The 17,661-nt window shown below is 24.5% G+C and overlaps 1 protein-coding gene across 1 annotated transcript; it reads left to right on the top strand.

The window, feature by feature from the left end:
- The first annotated feature begins 9,028 nt into the window (after positions 1-9,028).
- LOC107165415 (phosphatidylinositol glycan anchor biosynthesis class Z) lies at positions 9,029-16,044 on the top strand. The gene is made up of 6 exons (XM_015513626.2): positions 9,029-9,422; positions 9,934-10,153; positions 10,244-10,409; positions 10,480-11,003; positions 12,484-12,885; positions 12,958-16,044. The coding sequence occupies exons 1-6, from the start codon at positions 9,218-9,220 to the stop codon at positions 13,307-13,309; spliced, it is 1,869 nt and encodes a 622-aa protein (XP_015369112.2). The 5' UTR covers positions 9,029-9,217; the 3' UTR covers positions 13,310-16,044.
- Positions 16,045-17,661: the final 1,617 nt, after the last annotated feature.

Raw genomic sequence — 17,661 nt, 5'->3', positions numbered from 1 at the left:
AATAGAAATGAAAAATAAAAACGATTGTGAATTTTTTAAACTGTTAGAAAATCAAATCAAAGAACGTGAAATACAATGTAAAGTATATCAACGATCTCACGATCGAGAAACAAACACGATTTATAAATAATAAATGTAAGACAATTTATTTTTTAATCCATTATGAGATCACATCAAATCATATAAAATACAATATAGAAAATATATGATAGAAATCGAGGAACTTGAGGATATGCTTAAGAATTGTAAACATTTACTATTCAAGATAAATTACCAAAGATTTTTGAATAACTAAATAATAATCATTTTTAATAGAAATATTTCTATTAAAAATATTTCAATATATGTATTAGATATATTATTTAAATAAATTTTGTTATAATTTTCAATAAATTCTAAACACAAATGACCACAGATAGGTGGATCATTATAATCTTGAAATTTTCTAGCGGTATACCATAGATTATGTTTGCCTAAATAACTTAGGAGTTCCTTAGGAGAAGGCGATCCAAAAGAATCAAAATATATTTTTTTATTTTTCATTTATTTCCTTGCAACCCAATGAGAACCGTTTTGAGAAGAATCATTTAAATTAAGAATTCCACATTAATTTATCCATGGTTTCATAGGTAATTCATTTCGCATGAAACGCCCTCTAAAATTGTTTATATTATTTCCAAATTGATATATATCAGAGTTACTTAAAGGTTCGATATTTATATTATTATCTTTGATCCAAAAAAGTGTGTAAACTCCTTTAAAAACTTTAATATTTTTTCTACATTTTTTTATATCAAAACTATTCATTTCTTCGATTTTTATTTTTTATTTTTCTTCAATCCTGAACCTTTATTTTTTTCCATTTCTTTATTATGTCTAATTGTTTCTTCTTCCATTTTTTTCTTATGTTTATTATCTTTATAACTATCATACAATACAACTATAGCTGCTACTACACCTTCTAGAAAGGGTAAAATTAAAGGTAAAAATCCCCCTTCTTTTTTTTTAATCTGCTTCAGAGTAATCTCTTACCGTACACCAGATTTTTTTCCTTACTGTTCTTTAATTTATCTATTTGATTTTGATCAAAATAAAAAATATTTTCTCCTTTATATATTTTATTACCAGCAATTTGAATTATTGCATATTTTGTATTATTTTTATAAGCTTCAGACAACTTTTTTTTTCTGGCTTTCAGTTAATTTAAAACACATTTTATTATACAAAATATTAAAAAAATTATTCAAATACTAAGTTCATTCCTAAATGTCTTTTTGTTTTCATTGTATACGCAGTTAAAAAAGCTGGAATTTTTTCGTTGATATCCGTATCAGGAGCATTAAATCTTCCCATTGCTTTTTGTTCTAAAATTTTATCGGCTTCATGTCTTGTTTTAGTATCTATATGATCTTTATAAAAATAATCATGATCTCTTGCAGCTTCGTCTAATTTGTTTATAGGTTTTTTATTTTTTTTTTTAAATTTTGTTCCCGGTCCTAAATAATTATAACCTACAGGCCAATGCAATTCAGGTAAAAATGAGCAATTCAAAAAATTATTAATAAATCCTGAACCTTTTATAATTTTCTTTGGTGAACACGAAACATATGAATATAAATAATATGCGCCATTATTAGGAATATCAATTAAGTTTTCCATTTCTCTAATACAAAAATTAAGTATATTAAGTTTTTCATCATGATAAATATTATTTCCTTTTCTTTCTTCATTTGATATAAAATATATTTTTTTTATTATGGAATCAATAAATATTCAATACCTTTAGGAGTATCAATCATTTTTTCCATACTTGTTTTACATAAATGTAGAATACCAAGTTTTTCGTTATGATAATTGTTATTTCCTGCTCTTTCTTCTACAGAAATAAGTTGTAATCTGTCTGTTAATTGTTTCATATTATCAATATAACAATATTCAATACGATCATCTGTGTATTGTCTTAAACCCTCTCCTATTGGTTTTGTTATTAACCTTTTATTTTCATTCATTTCTTTCCAAATATTGCTAATCATTGATACATATTTTGCACCACCACTTGATTTAGCTCTTCCTGTTAATTTATCATTGTTTTGATATATAAAATCAGTTTCAATTAATATTTCTTTATATATTTTAAAGTCATCATCTGTATAATATTCAGGTTTGGTAACATCTAAATGAGTTAATAATCTCCAAAAACCTACAATTCCTTTATATTTTTTTCCATTTAAAAATATATCATCATTTTCAAATGTTACTATACATTTCCCAATCATATGATCTTTAAAATATTTTTTATAATATATTTCAAAACAATTATTGGGTTCTACTGTTGGTAGATATTTTGTTGCAATAGGACCTAATTTTATAATATTTGCAGGCATTGGAGAATTAGCTATTGATTTTTTACGAGAATTTTTTGGAGTTTCAAAAGTCTCCTCTGTACTCATTAATCGTTGTAATTCTGGATTTTTAGGTTTATAAGGTGGTATTATCATCTTTTGAATTCGTTTTCTTAGTTATTTCCTACCTTGGAATTGTTTTGGTCTTCAAATGTTATTTTTTTTTTTATATTTAATTTTTAAATTCTTTTTTAATTTGTTTGATATCCATTTATTACATAAAAAATAAAAAAATCATTTTCATCGTTCATCAATACTTAAAACATTATTACCTTTATTGTCATAGATCAAATTTTTTATTATGTCTATTGTTTTACGAAACCATATGTTTTTATTTTTTTTTTTTTTTGTTATATGTTTTACAATAAGTTCTAAAAATTTCTTTAAATTTGTCTAATGGTATAATTTTGCTAATAAAATCGGGCCATATTCTTTCAATATAATAATTTGACTGATTAAAAACAATTAAATTATTTCTTATTGTTTTTATATCTACTGAAGTATAATTTTGTGTTAAATAAATAACACTAATATTCTTTGATCTCGATCTTATAAAATATTCCATTATCAACTTTTGATCTTCTAAAAGAAAATCATCAATAACCACTACACTATTAGGTTCACAATCATCAACAGATATTATATCACCATCAGAAAAATGAATGTTTATAGAAGATATTCCATCAAATATTTTTTTAAATTTTTTATAAACTGGCTGATTAATATTTTTTGTAAAAATCTATATATATGGAATCCAATAACTTATAATCATATTATACAACAAAGTTGTTTTACCACAGCCAGATGCTCCTACCACTAAACCTCGTGAAGGTATTTCAAATAAAGATTTTGCTTTACTATCATCTTCAGTATATTTTTTTACCATTAATTTATCCATTTATAAAATATATATTTGCTATTATATAAATAATAATGTATAATATTTTTAAAAAATACGATCAATATATTGAAAGATCTCAATATAAAACTTTTTTACGTGCGAATTATTCACAACTTAATATACCTAATAAATCTACAACTTTTAGAATAGATAATATGGATGATTTTCTGAACATTAAAGATGCAAAGTTTTATATTTATGGTAGATATTTGCAAAAAGATGGAAAAGATTATCCTAAAGAATCAAAAATACAACTAATTGATAATTTTCCTGCATTTTTATTTACTAGAATTGAAGTTAAAAAACATGGTAAAGTCTTGGATGAAATCGAAAATCCAGGAGTTGCTAGTACAATTAAAGATGTGTTAGATTTTTCTGTGGATCCAAACGGACCAATTATAAACTCAGGATTTTCAAGCAAATATAAAGGCAGAGGTCGTTTTAATGTTGTGGGTAAATTATCACAATTCGGATTAGGATGGTTTAAAGACCAAATATATCCTGTTTTCCAAGGTGATATGAAAATAATTTTTACGAGAAATACAGATGATGATGCATTGTTAAAAAAAGTTGTTATAGGAACAGAAGATGGAAAAATTATTATTGATGAATTTACACTTAAAATTTCAATTTTAGAATTCAATCCTATGTATACAGTTTTATTGTTAAATGATTTAAAAACAGTTTCTCAAGAAAAAAAAATATTTTTAATTTTAAATCATGGCAATGTATCGAAGAAAGAAATATATCAGGAAAAACTATAAAACTCGATTTAACAACTCAATATCGAAGTCTTAATAGTCCTTTGTTTGCCGGTGTGGTATTTCAAACAAACAAGTTAAATACTCAAGAACATGATCCTTGTGAATTTGATCATTGTAATGTGAAAAATTTTAGGTTTGAAATAAACGAAGACGTTATCCTAAAGAAACTCAAGATCTAGATTTTTAGAATGAAAAATATTGTGAAGCTTATGATAGTTTGATGGATTATAAAAAAACTTTTCATAAAACTCATCAAGAACTTCCTTTGACGTATAATGATCCAAACGATTTTAAAACATTTAGAACAATATATCTTGTAATCATGACTAGACAACCAACAAATATTTCTGCAACTAAACAAAATATTATTTTACATGCGGATTTCAATGAAGATTTACCTAAAAATACAATTAGCTATGTATTTTTCGTCAGAAGCGATGAATTTTTATTTGATATTGAAAAAGGAACAATTGAAGAATCTTTTACTGGTTAAATTAAATAATAGATTTACACTTCTTTTAAGAAAATTATTTTCATGTCTTTGTGACAACAATAATGTGTCCCCTATTCTTGAGTACTCCACTGGAATAAATTTTTGTGTTTTTAATAGAAATATTTCTATTGAAAAATAATTTTAATATTTATTTTGTTTTTTCTTCAATTAGATCAAGATAAACAATAAAATCATCACCAAAATTAACAATATCGCCATTTTGATCAAGAATATATATATTTATATTTTGAATTGTTCTTACATTTACTTGTCTGTACATTATTGGATTACATCTTATAAAAAGATTATTTGAATCATAATAAAAAAACAAACAAAAGTTCCTCTTCGATAACCTTTTCATCAATAGATGAAACAGACTTTTCAATTATGTTGCAATGAGTAAATTGTTTATTTATATTATTATCTAATTTTTCAGAATCTCCTACATGTTTATATAAAAAATTATTATCAATCCCTAAACTTAATTTTAAATTGTCGTCTATCAAACAATGATTTTTTGAAGTTAATTTAATAAAATTATTATCATTTTGTAATTTGATACTTGAAGGTAATAAACTATTCAATTCATCAATTGAATAGTTACCTTTAGTTTCAGTGTTATATATTTTATCAGATTTATTTGTTTGGCTAAATATAACACCGTTTATATTTTTTTTTAAACATTGTGTATAAAAAATTGGTTTGTTTGATCCTGTTATTTTATATTCAATATCAGGAGCTAGTTTCCATGAATCAGGCCATACCATATTTATAGGGATTAAATATCCAATATAAAAAATACCTAAACATTTTGATAAATATTCTTTAAAACATAGACCGATTGAGGCTGTAATATTTAAAAAACCATCAATTAATTCAAGACTTATTTTAGGAAAATCATAACAATTCATTAAATTTTCAATTTAATTTATTGTGTATATTCCTATTGGAATTTCTCTCTTTGGTATTTCACCATTTCTACCTACCTAATCTAAATGTACATTTTTTGTCTATATTTATATATTTTTCTTTGGAAGTAGGACAATACATTAAAGTATTAACAAATAATGAAAAATCAAATTCTGTATTGAAAATCCTAAATTTTTTTTTAATTTTTCATCTAATTTATAATAACAAGGAGATTCAATTTGATTTTTTTTATTATTATAAGATAAAAATACCGGTTCAATTAATTTATTTAAATATGATATTTAAATAAATATATTTAAATAAATTCTGGTTGTGGTAAACGAATAAAACTTTTATAAATACCATTTATAAAAGTTTATATTTATTTTTTTTCTAATTTATTAGCTGGCCAGCTCAAATGTCTGTTCAACTGGGGGGCTACTTTTGCAAATTTTTTGCATTTTTTTTCAATTTAAAATATTTTATTATTATTATTATTATAAAGTCTGATAATTCATTTAATATTTGATATTATCAAGTCGGAACAGCACATACATGTTTTGTATACTTATCTACACTTCATATTAAAAGTTTACCCTCCACTTCATGTTTTTGATTTAAGTATAACTCTGATGCTATTTATGTTAGAATGTTCATGTTTGGATTAAACATTTTTAATTTTAATTCTCTATAAGTCCCCATCATAGTCTGATAGTCTAAAACCATAAAACCATTTCCAAAGATTTTTTGGAAAAATCAAAAAAAAAATTGTTTGCAACATAAAATGAGCGATGAATTATTACAAACTATACATTGCCTTAAATGTAAAAAAGAACAAAAAAATTTAATCCTATTAAAATTCAAACAGTTTATGGTCGATGGAGAATTTCAACATAATGTTTGGATTGTAAAACAAATAAAAGTAAATTTACAACATCACCTGAAATTGAACAACCCGTCACCAATAAATCTATAAATCAAAATATTTCAAATAATACAGACAACTTTGTATTAGCTAATGAACTTCATAAACCAGCCAGATTAAGATTTCCTAAAAGAAGGATTATCACTAAAGGTATTGATAATTTATGGGCTGCTGATTTAGTTAAAATGAGAAATTATTCAAATGAAAATGAAGGTTATTGTTATATAATTACTGTTATAGATACTTTTTCAAAATTTGCCAGGGCATTACCACTCAAAGATAAAGATGGTATTAGTGTTTCAAAAACATTTGAAAAAATAATAAAACAAGCTTAATCACAAAAACATCAACCTCCAAAATTACTGCACGTTGATAAAGGCTTGGAGTTTGTAAATAAACATTTTAAACAAACTTTGGAAAAATATAATATTCATATGTATCATACACAAAACGAAGAAAAATCTGCAATTATTGAGCGATTTAATAGAACATTAAACGGAAAAATGAGAATATATTTTGAAGTTCAAAAATCTAAAAAATGGATTAAAATTTTACAATCTTTAATAGATCATAGATGAATATAATTTCGATGATATACATAGATCTATATTGGTATGAAACCTTGTGAAGTAAATAAATCTAACGAAGACCTTGTTCTAAACAAATTATTTTCTACAAAAAACAAACCTAAATCAAAAATAAAATTTAGCGTGGGTGATAGAGTAAGAATAAAAGCTTATAAAAAGCATTTGGTAATAAATACAGTAATAATTGGACAAGAGAAATATTTATAGTTAATGAAATTTTAAACACAAATTCTATAACCAGTATAACCTATAAAATTATAGATTTAAACAATGAAGATGTTGAAGGGAGTTTTTATAACAAAGAGATGCAAAAAACAAAATTTTAACTGTTATTTAAAAATTCTATAAACTTATGTAATTTTATCTATATTTAACACGTCCCTGGATGGCGGACGTGTTATTATTGTCTCCAAAGCCCATGAATTGTTATTTTTATTCGAAATTATTCTATTAAAAAATTGAATCTAAAAAAAAATAATATGTTTTATAATAAATAATGAATATTATATTAAATATTACTGAACCCTTAGTTAAAGAAATTGATAATAATAATAAAATGAATATCAAAAAAACATATCCTCCCAAAAATTGTGATAAATGTAACTTAACAGTTGATAGCAAAAATTGGGCTGCTCATTTGAAATCTATTTGTCATCAAACAAATGATATAGATCAAACAATTGTACCTTTTAGATATAATAAAACATACAAAGGATTACCAATTAATCAAGAAAAACAAAACAAATATAATTATTTGAAATTAATGAAAAATGATATAAAAAAATATATGAAAAAATTTAAAAAAAAAGATAATTTATATGTTGAATTTGGTGTTTTTGAATATCATGATAATACTGAAACAATAACCTAACCGTTTTTCCCTTAATTTTTAGTTTGTTTTTCTCGATTATTTAGAAAAGTATTAAGAATTTTTCACTTTTGACCCCCCAAAGTACCAACTAGATTCACTTTCTGATCAAACGAGGTACTGAAGTCAAAAATCGAAGCACTTTTACTGCCCCAAAACATGATGACTGACACAAAAAAAAACACACAACATGGTAAAATCAATACATTCATCGCTCCGCTCAGAATCTAATAAGAAAAAAGTTCGGGATCATGACTATTTAACTGGAAAATATAGAGGAGCAGCACATTCTATATGTAATCTTAATTACAAAAATCCTAATTTTATCCCAATTGTTTTTCATAATCTTTCAGGTAATGATGCCCATCTGTTTATAAAAGAGTTTGGGAATGATCAAAAATATATATCTTTTTCAAAAATTAAATATCGCATCCTGATGATTAAAAATTTTAATTCTGATGAAATATGTATTAAATTAAAAACAGAATTAAGATTTATAGATTCATTAAAAATTTTACCTAGTTCTTTAGAGAAGTTTACAAATAATTTAAGAAATGATTCGAGATTAAATTTAAGAAATAAATTTAAAGAACTTAGTAAATATTTTCCTAAAAAACATTTAGATTTAGTTACTAGAAAGTTAGCTTTCCCTACGAGCATATGGATTGTGAAGAAAAATTTAATGAAACATGTTTACCTCCTATGGAATATTTTTATAGTTCTCTCACTGATAAAAATATAACTATAGAGGAATATGAAAACTCACAAAAAATTTGGAAAGTGTTTAATTTATAATCTAAAAGTCGATGACTGTAAAAGTTTTAAAACATTTGATATAAAAGTGACTTATCTGGCAACATCAGCTTCATCATAATGTGAGGCAATTAAAAATATTTAAATATGTCGAACAAATGGTCAAATATCATATTTCATTACACACGTAAAAACCATAGTTGCAAAACCTATTATTTGTAAGTTCCTTATTTACCAAATATACAACAATATCATCACAGCATGTTTCGGCTGTTATCACTTTTTTCTGTGATATTGATAATTAAAATTTTTAAAAATTAGGCAATACATTAAGCATTTCGTTACGGTTACAACATCATACCGGTCATCATGCCGAGCTTCCAGCTGCTGCTCAAGGTAAACAGAAATATTTTTCGGTGATCAATGGGATATATTATATATCTATTCTGTCGCTTCTATTATATTCTATTATTTATTGTTGATGTTAGAGCGCCGCGCGTGCGCGTTTTCACATTATCCATTCTGACTCTAGGAGGTCTAAATTATGATAACAAAACAAAATATCATATTTTATTACCGAATAGCGATTACTGCCCGATTAGTGGTTACTGGTTAATGACGATTGACGAAACGGCAGGCGAACGATATCTCTTCAACTCGAAAATTACCCAAACATTTTATATTGATTGTATAATAATTAATAGTATTATGTCACTGGAATATGGTTTCTTGGCAGCTTTTAGAATATTATCCACAGTTTTCGTACAAAATGGATATGTTCATCCTGACGAATTTTTTCAAACAACCGAAATCATCACCGGTAAGTGGTGTTCAGATAATTCTTGAACGGCTCAGTTAATTAAGCTGTTGTCTTACTCTCAGTGTTTTATCTCGAGGTTCTTATTTTGAAATAAATGTGTTTTATAATTACACTGGTAATCTAACAAATGTATTATTTTATTATTCACTCACTCTGACAATATTAAATGTGAATCTGTTTTTCTATTTTTTGAACATTTTCTTCATTTAAGTCAAATCTGATTTACTTCCTTTGTTTTTATTAATTTGATAAGGTATAATGATTATACTTAATAGTAAATTTATAATGTAATTTACAGTTATTGAGTGTCTGATACAATTAATGCTTGGTTTATAACATGAGTTTAAAATATATATTTTTTAATAGGTAAGAGTTTAACTTGAAGATGGTGTGAACAACACTATAAAACTAATAAATCTATTTTTATAGTCAAAATAGAACTCAAGAAAATATATTATATTTGTGCAAAAAATAATGTATGAAAATAATAAATAAATATTTTTAATCTTAGGTGATGTCTTTGGAGTTGTACATGATCGCCCTTGGGAATTCAATGAGGATGCGCCAGTTAGAAGTATAGGTTTACTATATGGAATTTTTGGCATTCCATTATATATTGCCAAATGGATTTTTAAATTATATAAAATTCCATGGAATCCTTTCCTATTGATGTTTGTTTTTCGATTAGTCACTTGTGCAGTGTCATTTGTAACTGATTATTCACTATATAAGTATGACAGTTGTATAATAAAAACATATTTTGACTGTTAAAATGTATATTTTTAAGTACAGAATAATATCATCGATTACATATTTTTCAGGATATGCAAAATACTCAAACTTAAGTCTAATAGATATTTGTTACTTCTTTCAAGTTCTTATGTTATAATTGTATTTGGTACAAAGACATTGACCAATTCTATAGAATTGGCTTTGGTATCTCTTTTGCTATGGAAAGTTGTTGACAGTATGTCAGTTTCAGATAAAGTAAGATTATGTTGTATTGTTAAACATTTTTTTTTTATGTATTTGTTTTATATATTTATTCTGATTATAGGTTATAGCTGCTGAAAACGAAATACGAAATAAGTATGCATACTGTACAACAGTAACAGATAAAGTAGTGATGAGCCGTAAGCTACGCCTATTACCTAGTCATCATTTTTCTCATTGTTTAGAAATTGGTACTATTTTAGCTGTTGGTACCTTCAATAGACCAACTTTTTTACTATTTGCTGTTGCCCCTATATTTTATTGGGTTTCCAGAGGATTTTCTAAGAACATTGATCATTTTGTGAAAATATTCAATATACGTCTTATCGTATTATTTCTATGTACTCTGCCTGGAATATTTGTGTTTATACTCATTGATTCGTTTTACTTTGAGCATATAACAGAAAACAAAGCCAGTTTGGTTATAACACCATTAAATTTCATTAAATATAATATAAAGGCATCAAACTTGGCTGAACACGGTACCCATTTTCGAATGACTCATGCCATAATTAACATTCCATTGCTTTTCAATGTTTTAACTCTACTCTTTCTAGGGCGTTTACAATTCAATTCTTTGATAAATATGTAAGTATATTAGTTTCACAAATATAATTTTACAGCTTTACAATTTATACTTGTCACTACAATAATGATAAAAAATCACTTAGTGAAATCACTCCTTTTATGAACTTGATAGCAAAAGTCATTGTGAATTTTGATAAAAATATATTTTATGAACATCCGTTTCATGAAACTAACTTTGTGCTATATTGTATACTTTGTGTAATTATTATAAAACAATTTTTTTTGTAAAATGTGTATTGCTCTTCTCAATACATTAATAATTTAATTTTATGGGGCATTTTAGTATTTGGTGGGCTTTAACTAGTTGTATAATGTAGTTAGTAGTACTGAATTATACGATACTAAAATCAATTGATGAAGAATGAACTAGAAATTATATCCCTTTATAACTGGTTTTGCTGTATAAAAGATAATTTTGTAATTTTGTTTTACTACTTATTGAATTATACTAAGTTATTTCAAATCCACTGACAACTAAAATTCCCTGTTAAAATTAAATTGATAACATATATTGGAAAAATCAATACATTTTGTATAAAAAAATTATTTAACAATAACATGTCTAAGCGCTTACGCACTTGTAAAATCTTGTCTTATTTAAACACAACAATTAATGTATTATTTTTTATTTTATAATATAATATTAATAATTAAATACAAAATACTTGTACACTATGTTAATAAAAGTGTATAGTCTTTTATAATATAGTATCCTAAACAAATTAAGATTCTTCAGTTAATAAAATTTTTCAGTTCATATGAGTAGTAGCCAGTGATAAATTGTCTAAATTTAATTTGTATAATCTCAGACCAAAAAAATAAAACTTGGGATATCTAATTAGTCCTAAACAAAAATAAATTTCCAGCAATAGTGTTGGTGATGTTGATGCTAATAGCCTAATATTTTACTATTACTTTTCTCATTACCAGTTCAATAGCAACAGCTAAGAGATAATTTTCTAAATTAAAGTGGATAAAAAAACTAGCTAAGGACGACATTTAATCAGGAAAACAACAAATTTATTAATAATATACATCAATTAAACTTGAAATAGTAAATTAATTGTACTTGATATTTACACATTTGCTGATCTCTACAATAATATGATACAATAAATATTTACTTTATAATATATCATAAAATATATATATATTGATTTAATGAGTGTATATAAATGTATGATGCATTAATGCAAAATTGTTAAGTGAGGTACTGGTAAAGATAATAACTAATAGGTAAAATTAAAACTTATGTTTACATTTTTTTGAGAAAAGTTATGGGAGTGTTATTTCCCTAATGTGGAAAGCAACACATTTCTTTATTGGCCCCATTTAAAGAGTTATGTCACAGGTGGCCAGGCCTCACAAATTATAAGAACAGCACTGTGGATATCCAGTTCATAAAATTAGTGATTTCAGTATGTGGATTTGACATATTCATATTGATTTACTAATATATGAATATTATATATTTTTACAGAGTTATTAATCACCACTTCCACTTATTACCAAATATTTATGAAGTCAACACTTTGATGATGGCCAATGTGATCATTCCATTATTTCTGTTATCAATTTTTCCACACCAAGAACCCAGATTTCTGTTACCTCTTTTATTACCAATTGTATTTTCTACATCCAAGTATTTTTCCAGTCATTACATAAAGGATTTAAAATGCATACTTCCAATTTGGTGTTTCTCAAATATTATTGGATTTATATTTTATGGTTATTTGCACCAGGCTGGTGTGATTCCAATGATCTCACATTTGTTTCAAGATATTAAACATGCATCTCATACCTATATAGTTCATAGTCATACATATTCTATACCTGTTGGATTGTTAATGGTTCCTCAATTAAAGGAAAGTTTACTATACACGTAAGTACACAATTTTTATTACCTGTATAATAATTTTGTTTTAAAATAAATTTTATTTTTAAAATATTTTAGGAACCAACGTCACATCAAAGTATATGATCTCGGTTCTTCATTGGATCCAGATGCATTGTATGACTCTGTGATGAATATTAGTAAACATATTACTATTAACGATGAACTTATAGTTTATTTTGCATTATCTGGTCCTTTAATCAAGAAATTTGAATCAGTTGGTAATATGTCTAGTCTTACATACACAAAAAAATTGTTTTTTCCTCATTTGTCAATGGAATCGTTGAGTTTTTATTTCATATCCATGATTAATTTATTGTATTATGACAACATGTCTTATTATATTAGTCTGACAGAACTTAGTGATATATTTTCGCTTGTACTTTATAAAATAACTATAAAGACTGAATAACAATATTTATGTTATATATTTAGAATTTATGCAATTGTGTTACTTATTAGTTATTACTTATCATGGTTTTAATTTCTATATTTTTAGATACTTTCAATTTTTATATTTAATTGCAATATACAATTGATACTATGCAGATTATTACAGAGTGATTACTATCATCCTAAATTCAAGATAAAAAAATGCATCTATAAGTCATACATTTTTATTATCCTCAATTTTTTGTACCAACTTTAAAGATCGCCACACACTGCAGCGGTGGCGGCAAAATGAAGCCGGACACATTTTACCGCTATCGCGGTGGCACCGCCAAGATAAAAGAATTTTACCGCCACCTCTGCAGTGTGTAGCGACCTTAAGAAAGATATCATGGCAATGATTGGAATCGACAACCTGTTTTGCAGTCACTGATGCTCATCTCTTACCCAACAATTATTAACAGAATATTGTACTACTAACCGTTACACATTATACTGTAGATAATATTTGATTGATATTTTTCTGTGAAAAATTACTCTTAAAAAAATAGTTATTTTTAAATCTGACCAATAAAAAATGTATAATTTAAGTTTTAAATTATAATATAATTAAATATATTTTTAGTTTTTTAATGTTTATAAATTAATAATTGACAATATTACCAATTTAATGTAATAATTAATTAAATATATTTTTACAACAAATACTGTGATTAGTTTACATTGTAAGCTTTACAACTTTTAAACATGTGCATGAAGTTTAATACACTATAAATTAAAACTAAAATTCATATTAATATAATTTAACATGGTTTATGTTTAAATGTACTTGAGCATTTAGTTAGTGTAAAAGTAAAGTAAAATATATCCTATATTATGAAAGTATTCTTTACTGTAATATTACTTATTTACTTAAGTTAGATACTTTAAGAATATTAAAGAATTTTAAAGCTTAAGAGGACGTGATAACTTTATGTGTTGTCTCCGTCTTACAGGTGCATAAAATAGCAAATTTTATGCTCAGCAGAACACATGCAGCTCTGTTAGTTTAAAATTTAGTCGAATTGACCTATAATAAAATTTAAAGATAAGATTATTATGTAGACTTCATAGGCTTTTTATCATATTTTAATTTTGAAGCGAGTTATGAGTATTTTAAAACTAAATAGTTTTTACATCTTAAAATACTCATATTCCGCTTCAAAATTAAAATATGATAAAAAGCCAATGAGGTTGTCTACATAATAATCTTACCTTTAAATTTTAAACTAACAGATCTGCACGTGATCTGCTGAGTGTAAAATTTGCGATGTTATGCCCTGGTAAGATGGAGACAGCACATGTGCATATCACGTCCTTTTAATAATTAATTGATATTATTAATGATTTGGAAATTTGAAACCTTATTCCTTTATTTGCTTAGACCTTCAATTAACTTAATTCATTCCCGCACTTAAGGGAATCAGTTTCTTGTTAAAATAACAATTAAGGTATTTCTCATTAAGAAGTTAGTTTCTGTCAACACCCCTAAAAATCTTGCTTTTACATAACAAAAAAAATAACTAATAAGTATATTTCATTATATAGTCCATTCATTAACATAAAAATATAAAATCATTTTCTAAGTTTATACCGAACACCAAAAAATGCGTAATATCTTAAAATATTATTATTTCAAAAATTTCAAGTGTTATTTTTATGTGTTTACACAATTCAAACTTTTTTATATTATGTTTTTACAGTAAAAATTGCACTGCACACAAAAGTAGTAATAGGTAATAAATTATTCAATTTCATTTTAACTTTGAAAAATACACAATTTTTGTTAACTTTTTTTAAGATCTATTTTGTTAATTCAATTTAGTATTAGTACACATTTTTAAATTTATTTAAAATCTATAATGTACATAAATTTTCATTATTAAAAATATTTTAGTTTCAGTATCTTGTACTTGTTTTACCTGGATGAAATACATGCTATTGTCTTTTTTTGTAGATTTTTTATTGTGATCAATAGATTATGATAATTTTATTTAAGAATTGAATTTATTTTTATAGATAAAATAGTTTAAAAAATAATATTTTATTAGTATTATGGAAACAGTATTAATCAAATTAGATTTGTATGTAATATTTTTTTTTTCAAATTCTCAATTGTGCAATACTTATTCTTAATCTATAATAAGTATCTTAATTTTGCTCACAAATAATTTATTATATTTCACAAGTACAATTTTACGTCTATTTAATTAATTGTGTATTTAATAATTAAAAAAAAAAACAAGGCATTGAGCTATAATATCCTTATTTTTCTATCAAAACTTAAAAAAAATTATCTAATTATTATATTCATTATGTACCTAGATATAATTAATATTGTTATTCAGATGCAGGAGCAAAACTATTGTGGAGAAGGTTGGGCTTTATAACCTCCCGCTTGTAATCTTGTTTTATTGCTACCAGCATGTTATCTTATAAATATATTGTAACAATATACCCTCCTCCCCAAATTAATTTCTAATTCGGCTACTGTTTATATGAACATAATTTTAAATTTCAAATATGAACTATGTATAATTATCTTAATTTAAAATTGCAAAGATTTCCAACTATTTCTGTGGATTTTTATATTGTTAAGTAGAATATCTTTTGTTTTTAAATTTAACAGATTTTTCATCTGTAATTTTGATATTGGTTTAACACGTGGCAAGTATAACTTTAGAACACTGTAATAAACATTTGTTTCTATACATTGAATTATCATGTGCATCTTGTTCGTATAATATGATTCTTCCATTAGCCAATGTACTCAACCATTGAATATGATGTCCATACATGATAGGAGTCATTTGTATACCTTAAAATATAAATTTATTTATTAATCAATAAGTATCAGGTAACTATTATTATTTTTATACATTACCGTAATTTTATTAATATTAGAGTACAATTTTGAGGACACAATTATCAATTTGGGATTATATTCTTAAGCAATTAGTAAAATCAGATGTTGCATCATTGTAGTAAAGTCTGCTTCATTCAATATTTTCTAAGTCACAAAAATATGTTAGCAAATTATTATGTATTAAAATCTAAAGAATCTTATTGGTTACTACTTTTGACCATGAAATATTGATGTGATAGTTTCCATTTATAGATTTTGAGTTGTTTAATAAGCTATGCATTAAAATAACTAATATTTGGTTATTAGAGTATATTTTTTTGTGTAACATTTTCATTCAGTTCAATTATTAATATTCTGAAACATAGAAATTATAATTTTTTTTGTAGAATTATAATTTATATATTTAAACAATTTGGTATGATCTTCTTTTAGTAGGTAGTTTATTTATTGTCATTACATTTTCAAGTAATATTTTTTATGGCATAGTTCGCACCAATAATGGAAGCATTTAATGTACACGAGATATCATTTTTACTTAAATTCAAAATTGTTGAAATAAATATTTTAAATCTGATTTGATTTTCAAATATTGAATCAATAATCTGATAGGTAACATCATTGTTTGTATTATAAAAATGTGATTTCAAAAATGATAAATGTTTAAAACCTGCAGTAGTGGTCCAACAGAAAAAAAAGTGTATTAAATACAAGATTATCTTCAATGAATTCATTGTTGGTTTTAGTAGTACACTTTTCTTCATCTACCTATATTTCTGTTTGTTTAATATTTCTTTGTTGTACTCAAATGAAAAAGCTTTATTAAATTCTTCAATGGTTGATTGATATTCCTGTATATAAATGAAATGTTATACTACACAATTCCTATTTTAAAGAACTTATTTTATTATTAATCTTAAGTTTCTGTTAATTAAATCCATTTCTGTTTTCTAGGATTTATAATATTTTATTTACTAGATGGACAACATTAATATTTTTATTTGTTTTTTGTCAACCTAATCAACACTCAACAGTCGACATAATTAGATAGTTTAGTTTTAAACATTAATTAAATGTACAGTAATAAATCAATTAAAGATAGTTAAATTATATCATTTTGATCTATGATAAATTATAAAGAAGTAATTAAGTGTATAAGGATTTACTATAAATTCAATACAGTATTCTTGTTGTGATTTACTTACTTTGAATAAATTTTAATTAATTTATTTATATATTTGAAAAGCAATTAATTATCTTAATTAATTGCAATTTAAACATAACATTACCTTTAAAACATGTAAATTTTCCAGTTTTGATTTTAAATATTGATAGATATCGCTATTTATAAAATTGCTGTTTGAATGATCAACCAATTTGGATACTAAACCAATTCTAATTTTTGGATTGAATAGTTTGGTCTCTTTTTAAACATAAAATTTACAAAATATTGTTTAATATTATATCAAAAC

This window comes from Diuraphis noxia, unplaced genomic scaffold, assembly GCF_037042655.1.
Source record: "Diuraphis noxia isolate RWA-SAM2 unplaced genomic scaffold, SU_Dnox_SAM2 contig0009, whole genome shotgun sequence".
In the NCBI taxonomy this organism is placed as follows: Eukaryota; Metazoa; Arthropoda; class Insecta; order Hemiptera; family Aphididae; genus Diuraphis; species Diuraphis noxia.
Note: the sequence above shows the minus strand (reverse complement) of the source record. Positions and strands in the feature narration are given on the sequence as shown.